This window comes from Scyliorhinus canicula, chromosome 8 (genome assembly GCF_902713615.1).
Source record: "Scyliorhinus canicula chromosome 8, sScyCan1.1, whole genome shotgun sequence".
Taxonomy (NCBI): Eukaryota; Metazoa; Chordata; class Chondrichthyes; order Carcharhiniformes; family Scyliorhinidae; genus Scyliorhinus; species Scyliorhinus canicula.
In genome coordinates, this window is record NC_052153.1 from 102,844,784 (window position 1) to 102,859,937 (window position 15,154).

General features: G+C 44.8%; 1 protein-coding gene across 1 annotated transcript in view; it reads right to left on the reverse strand.

Moving 5' to 3' along the window:
- LOC119970419 (sorting nexin-24-like) overlaps nt 1-7,364 on the reverse strand; it is a 235,774-nt gene extending 228,410 nt beyond the window's left edge. Inside the window, exon 1 of the mRNA XM_038805013.1 lies at nt 7,073-7,364. Coding sequence (XP_038660941.1) covers nt 7,073-7,144 — 72 coding nt within the window. The 5' untranslated portion in view covers nt 7,145-7,364. The remainder of the gene's footprint in view (nt 1-7,072) is intronic.
- Nucleotides 7,365-15,154: the final 7,790 nt, after the last annotated feature.

Below are 15,154 nucleotides of genomic sequence, written 5' to 3' on the forward strand. Positions count from 1 at the left end.
GGGGGGGGGGCAATCAGGATTTTAGAGGTGATTAGGTGGGGCATGGCCAAAAAAAGGTTGGGAACCACTGCTTTAGAAGTTCCTTTCATCAGAATTTACAGGTCTTTCATGTTATTTTCTGGCTGCTACTACTCAGGCAAGACTTAATCTGCTACTTTACTTTTATCCATTTACGATCTATGCCGACAAGTCAGTTTCAATTCACTTCTCTTATCTTCCTAATGTAAAATATATTCATGCCCATTGATACTCCATCTTAGCTTGGCTCAGCTCCACTTCAAACTACTTGCTTCCCTACTTAACCACTTTTTCACGTTCTGACCTATAATTAAACTGAAGGCAGTAGACCAAGTCATTTATATCCACATTAGTACAGAAGCCGGTTTCACAGAATACCACAATGATAATCGGGGGATAATTGAGAAATATGGGGCGGTATTCATGTTGGTCCAGACGTCAAAATCGTGTCGGGCGCCAATTTGATGTCAAACTGCAATTGTCTGTCACCTCTGCAGTGTTGTTGTCAATGCGGCCCGGAACGCATATACAGTAAACACAGTTTGCATGTCAGTAGCAGGCCCGACCCAGGAGTCTCCGGGGCCACGTTCCTGATGCACGGTTCACTTTTGCTTTTAAAAATCATGAAACACGTGTCGTGGCTGATGAGGGAGAGAAGAGATAAGACACAGAGAGGTGCGACTTTGGGCTGTTGGGCTGGACACAGGCCGGGGCAGGAGGAGAGAAAACACAGGCCGAGTGGGCCCCCCAGGACTGAGGCGGTGTCCTGCCACGGATCGTCATTGTCGCAACCTGCAAGGCAGCATCTTGCTGCGCACCCCACTTGGTCCCTGGTTCTGCAGAGTGACACCGGCAGGGTGGGTGCCCTCACTCCCCCACCCCACCCTCCGCTATACCACATCCCCCGCCTCCCCCCCCACAGTGCCAACCCGGGTCACCATGTAGCCCGTTGGACCTGGTTGGGCAGGGTTGTGCACCATGCCAACATGTCAGCCTTTCACGCCCTGCAGACAATGGATACTGGAATGCAACCAGCAATGGTGGACTTCCTTCTAGTCTCCACAGCCCTGGAGGATGCCCTGCACCTGTACGAGCTGCAACTGCTGGAGGAGGAGGAAGCTGCAGCAGCGGAGCGTGCTGCAGAGGAACAGAGGCAGCCACACAACAGGCCGAGGAGGATGTGCCAAGGAGGCACAGCATGAGGCCGTGTGTGTATTGGCAGCACCAGACATTCGAGGACCTGCCGGACCTGGCATGCCAAGGACTTTGGCTGAGCAGAAAGGCAGTGCAGCATATCTGCCAGATCATGCCAGGTGGCACAGTAGCACAAGTGATTAGCACTGTGGCTTCACAGTGCCAGGGTCCCAGGTTCAATTCCCTGTTGGGTCACTGTGAGTGTGGAGCCTGCGTGGGTTGCCACCGGGTGCTCCGGTTTCCTCCCATAGTCCAAAGACGCCCAGGTTAGGTGGATTAGCCATGATAAATTGCCCTTAGTGACCAAAAAAGGTTAGGAGGGGTTATTGGGTTACGGGGATAGGGTGGAAGTGAGGGCTCGTGGGTCGGTGCAGACTCGATGGGCCAAATGGCCACCTTCTGCACTGTATGTTCTATGGAGCACCTACTCACCCTGGCCACCCGAGGTCGTGCGTTTTTTTTGCGGCACTGCTGTCTGGTGCCAAGCATGGCGAATGGCAGCGGCTGGCAGCCTCCTTCCTGGGCCAGGGTACAATGTCATCCGCCTCTCCTCCACGGATTCCAAGAGGGTCCCCAGCTCGGGAAGCGTGAGGCCTCGTGTCTTGCTGCCATCGATGGTGTGTGTGGGAGTGCCGTGCTTATATGTGGCTGCAGCTTGTCAGCCTCCCGAGTGTCAATTATGAAACCGGTAAATCCTGCACCTTTTTCATTGGAATTGATTGTGTTCCACGTGGTGCCGCAGCCCCTTGACAGTTGCTGAATCGGTCCAGTTGCGGTGCCAGTTCTGCCCACAAATTTTGAGCCTGCATCAACACTTATTTTCCAATCACATTTAGAACATCCAAAAATAACAGATTTGTTTTAGAAACCAGACAAATCTTCAAAATGTCTTTTAATAATTAAAACCTTGCTGACATCATCCACATAGATGTGAAGACATTAGCTCATCCAGTAGTTTAAATTACACTAAATTGAGGTGCCATTATTCCACAATTTATTGTTCCTACAAAACCCATTTCACATTATGTGCTGGCCACTGGTCATGCTAGCATTTATTGGCCATCCCTAGTTACCCTATTGAAGGTGGTGGTGAGTTGCCATCTTGAACCGTTGCAGTCCTGGGCATGGAGGTACACCCACAGTGCTGTTAGGGAGAGAGTTCCAGGATTTTTGACCCAGCCGTACCATTTAATATTTTTTTGTCTCCAATGATTTATCCATCTTAAATGCCATGCATGTCTCAAGTTTATTAACCATTTGCAGCAAAACCCTAAAAAAAAGTATCACTTCACACTTTTCTGCATTAAATTCCTTCTGCCAATTCAACCTTTTGTAATGCACTCACCAATCTCCTCAGTTCACAATACTTCAAAGTTGTGTCAGAAATATTGAGATTGCGCCTCACATACCCACGTCTAGGATCATTAATATATGTCATGAAAGTAGGGGTCCTGGAACTGATCCCTGGAGAACCCCATGGTATACCTTACAAATCGGAAAAAAAAAAACTTTTCACCACTCTATTTCCTGGCGCTCAGCCAACATCATATCCATGCTGTTACTTTCCCTTTTATTCCATGGGCTTCAATTTTGTTGGCAAATCTATTATGTGGACCTTTATTCAGCATTTTTTTTCTTTAAAAGTTTACATACACCACATCAACTGCAGAATCCTAATCAGCCATCTCACCACCTCAAAAAACTCAAATCTAGTTAGTTAAACATTATTTGTCTTTAACAAATCTACACTGGCTTTTACACACTTGTCCAATTGACAGTTAATGGTGTCCTGGGTTATCACTTCCAAAAGTTTTCCTACCGCAGCAGTTAAGCTGACTGGCCTGTAGTTGCTGGGTTTATCCTTCCATCCTCAAAGGTGTAACATTAGCAATTCGCCAGCACCACCCATATATCGAAGGAGGATTACAAGATTATCGTTCCACATTTTCCTCCCTTCCTGTGGCAGTCTTCCATCTCAACGGTTCGTGCCATCACAGTGAACTCTGTTGAGCATTGACCGGTAAGGCTCAGGAGCCACTCTGAAGTGACAGTCTAAAAGGCTTAGGACAGATGAAGCCCTTGAAGAATATAAAGCAAGTAGGAAGGAATTTTAGGAATTAGGAAGGCTAAAAAGGGGTCATGAAATGTCGTTGGCAAACAGAATCAAGGAAAATCCCACGGTGTTTTTGTACATATGTAAAGAGCAAGAGGGTAGCCAGAGATGCTCTTTCCTAGGGTAGGAGAGTCATGTACTCGGTGACATGGATTTAAAGTGTGTGGGGAAAAGTTCAGAACTGATGTGCGAGGAAAGTTTTTTTTTTAAACGGACTTAGTAAGTGCATACGGTTTTGGTTTAGGCAGGTACCATAGTTGGCACAGGCTTGGATGGCCGAAGAGCCAGTCCCTATGCTGTATTATTCTTTGTTCTTTGCCTCATTTGCTGTGGAAGAGGCAGTGAGCTGAGAAGAATCAATCAAGATGTACTGGCCTCTTTTTTTCCTCACCCTCTTCTCAGTGAGCTGAGCTTCTCATTTCTGCTTGCCCTTCCAACAGTCAACCTCCAGGGGCTCCGGGATCGTCTCCCAGTTCTCCTCCCTTACTTCTTTCAGTATCCTCAGATGCATCCCACCAATCTTGGTGACCTGTTAACTTTAAGTACAGATAGCTTTTTTCACTACATCCTTTGTCAATTTTTTGCCCATTCAGTAACTCAACTACCTCCACTTACACCACGACTTGGGCAGCATCATTTTCCTTAATAAAGACAAATGCAAATAATTAGTTTAGTGTCTCAGCCATGCCATCTGCCTTCAAATGGAAATCTCCTTTTTGGCACCAACTCTCCTCTTAGACATCTGCATTCCCCTTAACTTCTAGGAAGTACGGAGGAAAAACAATCTTTTGCACTCAAATCATGTTACGTGAACCAAAATGTTATTTGGTTTTATTTATTGTAGTTTACTATGAAAAATGACATAAAAGAACATAAAAAGGAGTAGGCCATTCAGCCCCTCATGTATATTGTCCTGTTCATTCAGACCATGTTAACGTACAGATTGAACTCCATTTACACATTTCATAGTGTCTTATATTTGGACATCTTGTAGACAAAGTTCATTACAACTGGAGCTGGTAGAATTAAATTACTGTTGCACAGGGTTTGTAACTAAGCTATTTTATGGCTCAGTAATTGCACATATAATTTGAACTGATCTTGTTAACCAATAAATCTGAAATCAATTATGAGAATGGTTACGTGTTAAAACCATAGGGTGGGAGGGGCAGCACGGTGGCACAGTGGGTTAGCACTGCAGTCCCAGGTTCGATCCCGGCTCTGGGTCACGGTCCGTGTGGAGTTTGCACATATTCTCCCCGTGTTTGTGTGGGTTTCGCCCCCACAATCCAAAAGATGCGCAAGCTAGGTAGATTGGCCACGCTAAATTGCCCCTTAATTGAAAAAAATTAATTGGGTACTCTAATTTTTGAAAAAAATATAGGGTGGCAGGGCAGCACGGTGGCACCGTGGTTAGCACTGGTGCCTCACAGCACCAAGGACCCGAATTTGAGGGACATTACTAAAGGCATCGCAACTTAAAATTTTGGAAACCTCCCAGCTAACACCTGGCATTTCAATACACACACTCTGAAAAAGGGCGGCTACTTGCTTGCAATATATGCAAAAAATTCCATCTGAACTTATTAATTTTGTGCTGTATGATAGAAGTGGCCATTCCATCCTTCTAACATGGCGCTGCCAATGCATCACCAGTTACAGATGCACTTTCCCCAAGTTTTTTAAAATAAATTTAGAGTACCCAATTATTTTTTTCCAATTAAGGGGCAATTTAGTGGAGCCAATCCACCTAGGCTGCACATCTTTGGGCTGTGGGGGCGAAACCCACGCAAACATAGGAGAATGTGCAAACTCCACACGGACAGTGACCTAGAGCCAGAATCAAACCTAGGACTTCAGCGCCGTGAGGCAGCAGTGCTAACCACTGCGCCACCGTGCTGCCCTCTTCATCCCAAGTTAAACAACTCACCTTATACTTTTCAATTACAACTCAAGTTAGAAAGGGCATATAAATCATTATATTGCTAGGTATTTTTTTTTTTTTAAAACAGATCAAGTTTGTTTATTTTTTTTAATTCGTTCATGGGACGTGAGCGTCATAGGCTGTGCCAGCATTTATTACCCATCCCTAATTGCCCTTGGAGGGGGCAGTTAAGAATCAACCACATTGCTGTGGGTCTAGAGTCACATGTATGACAGACCAGGTAAGGGTGGCAGATTTCCTTCTAGTGAAGCAGATGGGTTTTTACAACAATGGTTTCATGGTCATCATTAGACTTTTAATTCCAGATTTTTATTGAATTCAAGCATTAGGCAGCACAGTAGCAGAGGTGGATAGCACTGTGGCTTCACAGCGCCAGGGTCCCAGGTTCCATTCCTCGCTGGGTCACTGCCTGTGCGGAATCTGCACGTTCTCTCCGTGGGTTTCCTCAGGTGCTCCGGTTTCCTCCCACAGTCCAAAGACGTGCAGCTTAGGTGGATTGGCCATGCTAAATTGCCCTTAGTGACCAAAAAGGTTAGGAGGGGTTATTGGGTTACGAGGATTGGTTGGAAGGGAGGGCATAAGTAGGTCGCTGCAGACTCGATGGGCCGAATTCCCTCCTTCTGCACTGTATGTTCTATGAATTCAGTGCATTAGCCTGGCTTTCTGGTTTACTCGTCCAGTGACAATATCACTACACCACCGTCTCCCTAATGGAATGAAGTATAAAATCTTCATCTTGTTGGCAGCATACTGGTGATAATACTGTATTTTATGGCTCTTTGGGATACTTTTTATTCAGTCTTCCTCCCAAAAGAAAACAGCTAATGTTTTGAACTGGTTGCCTCACAATGAAGAAAAGCTTAATTAAGAGTTGGTTTTGTAAATTTGTAAAATATATAGCTACGTACTATGTGTGATCTCTGACATACTGAATGTTACTTCCAGATTCTGAATAGGGAGAAAGTGCATGGAGATACCCAAAGCGTGTGAACACAAAGGTCGATATCGGCCTGTTAATTTCATTGATTACCATAGAATTTACAGTGCAGAAGGAGGCCATTCAGCCCATTGAGTCTGCACCAGCTCTTGGAAAGAGCAACCGACCCAAGGTCAACACCTCCACCCTATCCCCATAACCCAGTAACCCCACCCAACACTAAGGGCAATTTATCATGGCCAATCCACCTAACCTGCACATCTTTGGACTGTGGGAGGAAACCGGAGCACCCGGAGGAAACCCACGCACACACGGGGAGGATGTGCAGACTCCGCACAGACAGTGACCCAAGCCGGAATTGAACCTATGACCCTGGAGCTGTGAAGCAATTGTGCTATCCACAATGCTACGGTGCTTATGCTTGTCTCATATCTAACGATGCAAATTAGAGGTGGTGGCGTTTCTAATCTAAACTGGCAAACCTGGTCATTTTTCCCTGCACGGTCTTGAAATCACCCCATGATTTATAGTTCTGAACAAGGCTAAAATACTTCAGTCACCTAGACTCCGGGTTAAACCGAATCTCTTTCTTTACTATATGAAGGAACGGTGCAAACTATGAACGCAATTGCAACCGTTTTATAAAATAGGTGAAAAGTGCTCGCCAAGCGCAAGAGTTGGACCAAAGGAGTGCAAACACTGAGTAGCTTTGCCAACATCATCATCATCATCTCTGGGTCCGCTCTGGATTTGTGCGCTACGTGAATGAGTGAGTACGTTCAGGTGAGAACTGAAAACACTTTTTAATGATGTGGGTAACTATGCGGCGGCCTAGACAGGACGCGCCAGAATCTCATGTCCTTACCGTGTATCCTCTTTCGAGATCACTCTCCTCATATCTGAAGGATGGAATGGCCACCTCTATCATGTGCTGCATGGTGCAGAGGCGCTCCCAGAATGAGAATCACTCGACCGAACAAAATGCCCCGATTGCCACTTCCTTCAAAGAGCGCAGGCGATAAATAACCCGCTGTGTCGCCCGGCTGTCCAGCAGCTTCTTCCCGCCTGGATTAACACTCACATTCAGCATCGGCCAAAAGCCATTTGTAAAAGAAAGTCACGTGAGCGCCTGTCCGTGTCACGTGATCCCGGCATTGGAATGTTGCAATCCTGGCCGCGTTCCATTCCAGGGAGAACGCTGAGCATTCGGTCCAATGGAAACCCTCGTGTCCTCACTTCAGCTGCACATCTGGGCTTAATTTGAAACGCATCAGTCAGAGGTTGAACCCGACCATGTAGCACAGAATAGCAGCAGGCACCAAACAGCAGCAATCAACGAGGCAACAGGAATAGGAGCCGGGCGCTACTAAAACAGGACTGTACTAGCAACTGAGAGAACACCTGACAGTAAGATAAGGACTCGCACAGAGAACGCAAACCCATAACACTACTACAAATATCATTTGGCATTACTCATGCCTCTGAGTTAAGTGTGAGCACAAGCCTACACTCTGACAACATCTAGGCACATAATTTAGAGTGATAGTTGAGTACTAACGAAGTGCTTTTTTTGGAAAAGCTGTTCTTCAGGATTGTCATAGTCTTAAAGTGAAAAGTTAGTACACCAGGCTTAGATTTCCTCGTTGATTCTGAGACTTCACCTGAAATATAGCAATGCATTTCTTTGTCTTTGTTCCAACACTGATGCTGCTGTTTATTTTACTTACCTTATTTTCCTAAATGATAAGATAAGACCATAAGACATAGGAGCAGAATTAGGCCACTTGGCCCATCGAGTCTGCTCCCCCATTCAATCATGGCTGATATTTTCTCGTCCCTATTTTCCTGCCTTCTCCCCATAACCCCTGATCCCTTTAAGATAATGTATCAATTTCTTCCTTGTTTCTCCCATTCTAGAACATAGAACAGTACAGCACAGAACAGGCCCTTCGGCCCTCGATGTTGTGCCGAGCAATGATCACCCTACTTAAACCCACGTAACCCGCATACCAACAATCCCCCCATTAACCTTACACTACGGGCAATTTAGCATGGCCAATCCACCTAACCCGCACATCTTTGGACTGTGGGAGGAAACCGGAGCACCCGGAGGAAACGCACGCACACACAGGGAGGACGTGCAGACTCCACACAGACAGTGACCCAGCCGGGAATCGAACCTGGGACCCTGGAGCTGTGAAGCATTGATGCTAACCACCATGCTACCGTGAGGCCCTTACTGTTTGATACTTCTACAACCAAAAGAACTGAATGGCTAGTCCCCATCCATCTCTGATCTTGAGTCATCTGCCACTGAGTGCTGCCTATCCTCTTACTTTGTACCCTCCCTACCTTTGAGAGAACAAGGATATGGGAAGCATTCCTGTTTACAATCTATATAAATGACCTGCAAGCAGGGACAGAGTGTAACATAGCAAAATCTGGGGATGATACTAAAATAGGTGCGAAGGCAGGCAGTGAAGAGGAGCTTAAAAATGTTGCAGAAGATATAGGTAGGCTAGGAGATTGGGCCAACATTTAGCAGATGGAGTTTAATGTAGATAAGTGCAAGATATCCAATTTAGCCAAAAATAAAATAGAAAGGCAATGTATTATCTAAATGGAAAGCAGATTCAAAATGCATCTGGGTAGAGGGATCTGGGTGTCTTTATTTATGAATCGCAGAAAGTCGGTATGCAGGTACAGCATGTAATTAAAAAGGCAAGTGGAAGGTTAGCGGTTATCGCAAAAGTACTCGAGGATAAAAGTAGAGAAGTGTTGTTGCAATTGTATAGAGTGTTGGTGAGACCACATCCGGAGTATTGTGTCCAGTTTTGGTCTCCTTATTTGAGGAAGGATGTAGTGGCATTGGAGACAGTTCAGAGGAGATTCACCAGATTGATTCCGGGGGATGAAAGGATTTATGTATGAGGAGAGATAAAACAGTTTATACTCGCTGGAGTTTGGAAGGCCATATATCCTGATTGACACACTTCGCATTCCTCAACCCTGGGCCTCTTGTTACCCAGCATCCTTTTCCCCATCCTCCACGAGGCTCTCCTCCCCTCTTCCTGGCCATGCTTTCTGAATCCCTTTGTTCTTTGTTTGTGAACTCGCTACTATCAGACTGGCTCACATCTACATTATTCTAACTAATAATCCTATTTTATATCACATTCGTTTGTTCAATTCCTCAGTTTCAAGAAGGAGATAGATATATTTCTGATTTTAAAAAGGGTGAAAAAGATATGGGGCGGAGGTGGAGAGGTGAATTTGAGACCAGAAAGAGATCTGCCGTGATCTGATTGAATGGCAGAGCAGGCTCGAAGGGCTGAATTGCCTACTTCTGCTCTTAGTTCCTATGTTCCCTGTATCATCACATAAATCATAGAACATAGAACAGTACAGCACAGAACAGGCCCTTCGGCCCTCAATGTTGTGCCGAGCCATGATCACCCTACTCAAACCCACGTATCCACCCTATACCCGTAACCCAACAACCCAACAATCATGAGCTTAATTGTTAGATCTGAACTATGCTAATAATTACACAGCAGAAAAAGGGATATAGGCGTCGGTTTATGTTAATATGGAGACTGCTATAATCCTCAAAGCTCAGCTTTCATGTCTTCTCTGTTTCTTTCAATCTTTTGCAAGAGAATGCAAAAGAAGCCCTATTATTTTAATAGAAGAGTAAATAGAGGGTTTTATTTGTGCTGAAAGCATTCACGTGACAGCAGCAAAGATTGTGAAATAAGAAAAAAAAATAATGAAAGCATTATGAGGAAAGAGGGGAAAGACAGGAAACAGAACACAAATAAGAGAGAATAAGGAACCTAAATTAATGGCAGCATTATTTTGCATTGAGGGATTGCAATAACAACATTTTTTGCAGCTCTATGCAATGGTCAACCACCATCTAGCTGTGTCTGCCTTGACTCAGCTGGTAGCAGTGTTACTGCCTGAGTCTGAAGATTGTAGGTTCAAGTTCCACTGCAGGATTTGAGAACAAAATTCTTGGCTGATGCTCCAGTGCAGTATTGGGGAACTGCTGCACTGTAAGTGGTCCATCGTTCAGATGAGATGTTAAGTTGAGACCTTGTCTGGCCTCTTAGGTGGGTGTAAAAGATTCCACGGCAATATTTTGAAGAGGACCAATGCTTATCCCTCAATCAAGATTACTAAAGCAGATTATCTGGTTGTTAACACGTTGCTGTTTTGTGCACATGTTGGCTGCCGCATTTTCTACACTTACAAAAATGACTGCATTTCAAGAAGTATCTCATTGGCTGTAAAGCACTTTGGAATGTTCTACAATCATATGTAAATACATATTGTTGATTAAAAGTGTTTTGTCTATTCTTTCCAAATGGCCTAAATTTGAGGCACTGCAATAACAGAACAATATCAAGAGCTTAAAAGAGTTGAATCATTAGAAATGGGACATTAAAGTTGAGTTCATCGAAAGAGGAACTTTAATTTAGCATTTTCCATGACATCAGGATGTTCCAAACTGCTTTTGAAGAGTGTGCAAACTCCACACGGACAGTGAACCAAGGCCAGGATTCGAACCCAGGTCCCCAGCTCAGTAGTCCAAGTGCTAACCATTGCGCCACGGGCCGCCCACTTTATAGTTATTGTTATTAATAAAAAATTTATTGTTTTTAAATTTACAAACCTGGTGACTGTAGTTATTGGGAACCAAAAACTTTGTGTATTTTCTAGGAATTAATCATTAATTTCATGGAGCCATGCCCATCTATTGTGGTCTTTGGGGTGTTGGAGCATCCAGAGCTCTGGGCAGAGAAGAGGCCTTTGCCTCACCAATCGCTAGGAGGAGACTTCTGCTAGGCTGGAAGTCAGGCAAAGGAGTGGCTCTCAGACCTGGCTAAGTTCCTGCAACTAGAAAAAATAAAATTCTCAATGAGGCGATCCGAGGAGAGATTCCATGACACATGGAAGAAGTTCACAAACCTCTTCACAGTCCTGTTCGCAACCAGCAACTAACTGGGGGATGGGTGGGTGAGGTCAGGGGGAGTGGATAGGAAAAGAGGGGAGGGATAAGAAGGGGGTTAGAAAATAGGGGCAGGGAGTATCGCCTGGATGAAAGGGTGCCCGCCTATAGCAGAGAAGGAACGGGAAGGGAGGCACTCACAGGAGGGGACACAGATCCCTCTGACATGTGCCAAACTGGGAGGAGGGATCAGTCTAACCTCCCCTGAGAACTCGAGGGGGGAGCAGGACTTACCTTCCCAGCAAAACAAATGTAATTGTAAATTATAAATGGTGTAAAGAGTCCCGGCAATAGTTGTAAATACATATGTAAAGTACTGTGTAACTCATATCAATAAATGTTAAGAGTCACGGTAAGAACATTTCTAAAAAACAATAAGATGCTCACTAATGTAAATAATGTAGGGAAAAGATGCGGGGAAACCTTATAATACTTGTGTTGGTGCTGTTACTGGTGGTTATTATTGTTGTTTCTGTAGATTTTGCAAAGTTTGGATATTAAGTACAAAAATGGCAATGCAAACATTTTCAACAAAAAAAATTATTTCAATTGTATTGCGACTCCGGGTCAAGTGGGGCTGGAATTGATGGCACACTAGTCCAGGGTGTTGTAGCACTGCGATAGAGCAAATCAGTAACTACAGAAATGCTGTGACAAATGGATGGCCAAAGGCTAGATAGTTGGGATTTTGAAAGTGCAATTGTAAATGAATTGTGGAATAAGAAGTTCCAGGGTAGATGCAGAAGGAAGTAACATTGTGACCATATGTACCCCTCGATTTGAATCTCTAAGGCAGAAACTTGATATACTGCCAGATCTACTTGTACCACATAAAGCACTATTGGGTCCCAATCTCCGTTGCTCCAATCAATCCAGTGCAACTGTTCAAAGATCATCCTGGAATGGAAAGATAATCCCCACCTTCTCTTCGTACAAAGCAGCTTGTTAAAACACCTTCCACTCTCTCCTACACTTTCAATGACCAGTGCAACAAGCTCACAGACCTTTTGCTCATGAAGAGCGAGAAGATCCGTTCAGCTACCCCTACGGCTTCCCACACTACCCCAAGCCCATAGGTCCAAATCTACCTTAATGCATCCCACTGCCCTAGCTCTGAACTCATTGATTTTTCTAGATTCTATCCCATCTCTCTTGGAATCTTCACATGTACACTGACTGTTGCTAAATCATCTGAGTTGTAAGAAATGGTGGCATAGAATTTTGAGCCCCTAGCAGAAGGGTGTTCCTTTTAACCTCTCTCTCGCTCTCTCTTTTCAGAAAAATCAATTCTTAGCAGCCATGGACAGAGGTAAACAAACGTGATCACCAAGGACAATGATCAAGAGTCTCATGTTGAGGTCTCATGGTACCAGTTTGCATGTTGATATTCCTGAGTCAACAGGACAGACTTGTACCCTCTTATCGAGATGTGTCTGGCAAGAGTTAACCAATGGCAACCAACATGAGATAAGCTGAAAGATGACCTTGAGGCAAAGTGATGATCAGCGTTTACCTTGGGTATCTGCGTTTGTTGTTGGTCAGAGGTATTGAACAAGTGCTTGACACGAAAGCCTGTACCACTTGACATGGGGTAGGCACCAGCTCTTAGAAATAAAGCATATAATTGAGTGCTTGGAAGGGAAGTCTGCAGTCTTCGTCAGACAGAGACAACTGCAGAACATCCTTATCCTTTGGTGAAGAAGGAGGAGCTTCTGCTCCAAGACATTGGCTACGGAGACCAACACTGTGTCATCCATCTTTTCATTCTCTGGGACCAGTAAACTACACTCGCTTTTCACAGGTTTTAAGTTTCTCTATTTATATTTAAACTGTTACTTCTTAATACATTGATACATAGAAGATAGGAGCAGGAGGATGCCTTTTGGCCCTTCGAGCCTGCTCCGCCATTTATCGCGATCATGGCTGACAATCCATCTCAGTAGCCTAATCCTGTTTTCTCCCCATAGCCTTTGATCCCATTCTCCCGAAGTGCTATATCCAGCTGCCTCTTGAATATATTCAATGATTTAGCATCAACTACTTCTTGTGGTAATGAATTCCACAGGCTCACCATTCTTTGGGTGAAGAAATGTCTCCTCATCTCTGTCCGAAATGGTTTATCCCGAATCCTCAGATTGTGATCCCTGGTTCTGGACACACGCATCATTGGTAACATCTTCCCTGCATCTACCCTGTCTAGTCCTGTTCGAATTTTATAAGTCTCTATGAGATCCCCCCTCATTCTTCTGAACTCCAGCAAAACCAATCCCAACCTAGTCAATCTCTCCTCATATGACAGTCCCGCCATCCCTGGAATCAGTCTGGTAAACCTTTGCTGCACTCCCTCGAGAGCAAGAACATCCTTCCTCAGAGAAGGACACCAAAACTGCAAACGATACTCCAGGTGTGGCCTCACCAAGGCCCCGTATAATTGCAGCAACACATCCCTGCTTCTATACTCGAAACCTCTCGCAATGAAGGCCAACATACTATTAGCCTTCTTTACTGCCTGCTGCACCTGCATGCTTACCTTCAGTGACTGGTGCACACTCCCCTCTTCCATTTACAACCATTCAGGTAGTAATCTGCCTTCCTGTTTTTGGTTCCAAAGTGAATAACCTCACACTTATCCAAATTATACTGCATTGGCCATTGGTTTGCCCACTCACCCAACCTGTCCAAATCATGCTGTAGGATCCCTGCATCCTCGTCAAAATTCACCCTCCCACCTAACTTGGTATCATCTGCAAACTTTGAGATGTTACATTTTGTTCCCTCATCCAAATCATTAATATATATTGTGAATAGCTGGGGTCCCAGCACAGATCCCTGTGGTACCCCACTGGTTACTGCCTGCCAATTTGAAAACAACCCATTAATCACTACTCTTTGTTTTCTCTCTGACAACCAGTTTTCTATCCACCTCAATACACTTCCCCCAATCCCATATGCTTTAATCTTGCACAATAATCTCTTATGCGGGACTTTGTCAAGCGCCTTCTGAAAGTCCAAATGTACCACATCAACTGGCGCCCCCTTGTCAACTGTACTGGTTACATCTTCAAAGAATTGCAACAGATTTGTCAAGCACGATTTTCCCTTCATAAATCCATGCTGAGGGCAGCACAGTGGCGCAATGGTTAGCATTGCTGCCTCACGGCGCCGAGGTCCCTGGTTCGATCCCAGTTCCGGGTCACTGCCCATGTGGAGTTTGCACATTCTCCCCGTGCTTGCGTGGGTTTCACCCCCACACCCCAAAGATGCGCAGAGTAGGTGGATTGGCCACGCTAAATTGCCCCTTAATTGGAAAAAGTAAATTGGGTACTCTAAATGTTTTTAAATAAATAACTAAATCCATGCTGACTCTGACTGATCCTGCTTTCCACCTGTTCCGCTACAAAGCCCTTGATAATGGATTCAAGAATTTTCCTACTACCGATGTTAGGCTTACTGGTCTATAATTCCCTGCTTTCTCTCTACCTCCCTTTTTGAAAATTGGAGTGAATGAGCGACCCTCCAATCTGCAGGGGCTGTTCCAGAGTCTATAGAATCCCAGAAGATGACCACCAATGCATCCACTATTTCCAGAGCCACCTCCTTAAGCACTCTGGGATGCAGATTCTCAGGCCCTGGGGATTTATCCGCCTTCAATCCCATCAGTTTTCCCAGCACCATTTCTCTACTAATGCTGATCTTCCTCAGTTCTTCTCTCTCACTAAACCTTTCATTTTCCAGCATTTCTGATATCTGATTTGTGTCCTCTTTTGTGAAGACAGAACCAAAGTATGTGTTCAATGTCTCAGCCATTTCTTTGTCCCTTATTATGCATTCCCTCTTTCTGTCTGTAGGGTGCCTACATATCTCTTTACCAATCCCTTTCTCTTCACATATCTATAGAAATTCTCAGTGTCAGTCTTTATGTTCCCTGCAAGT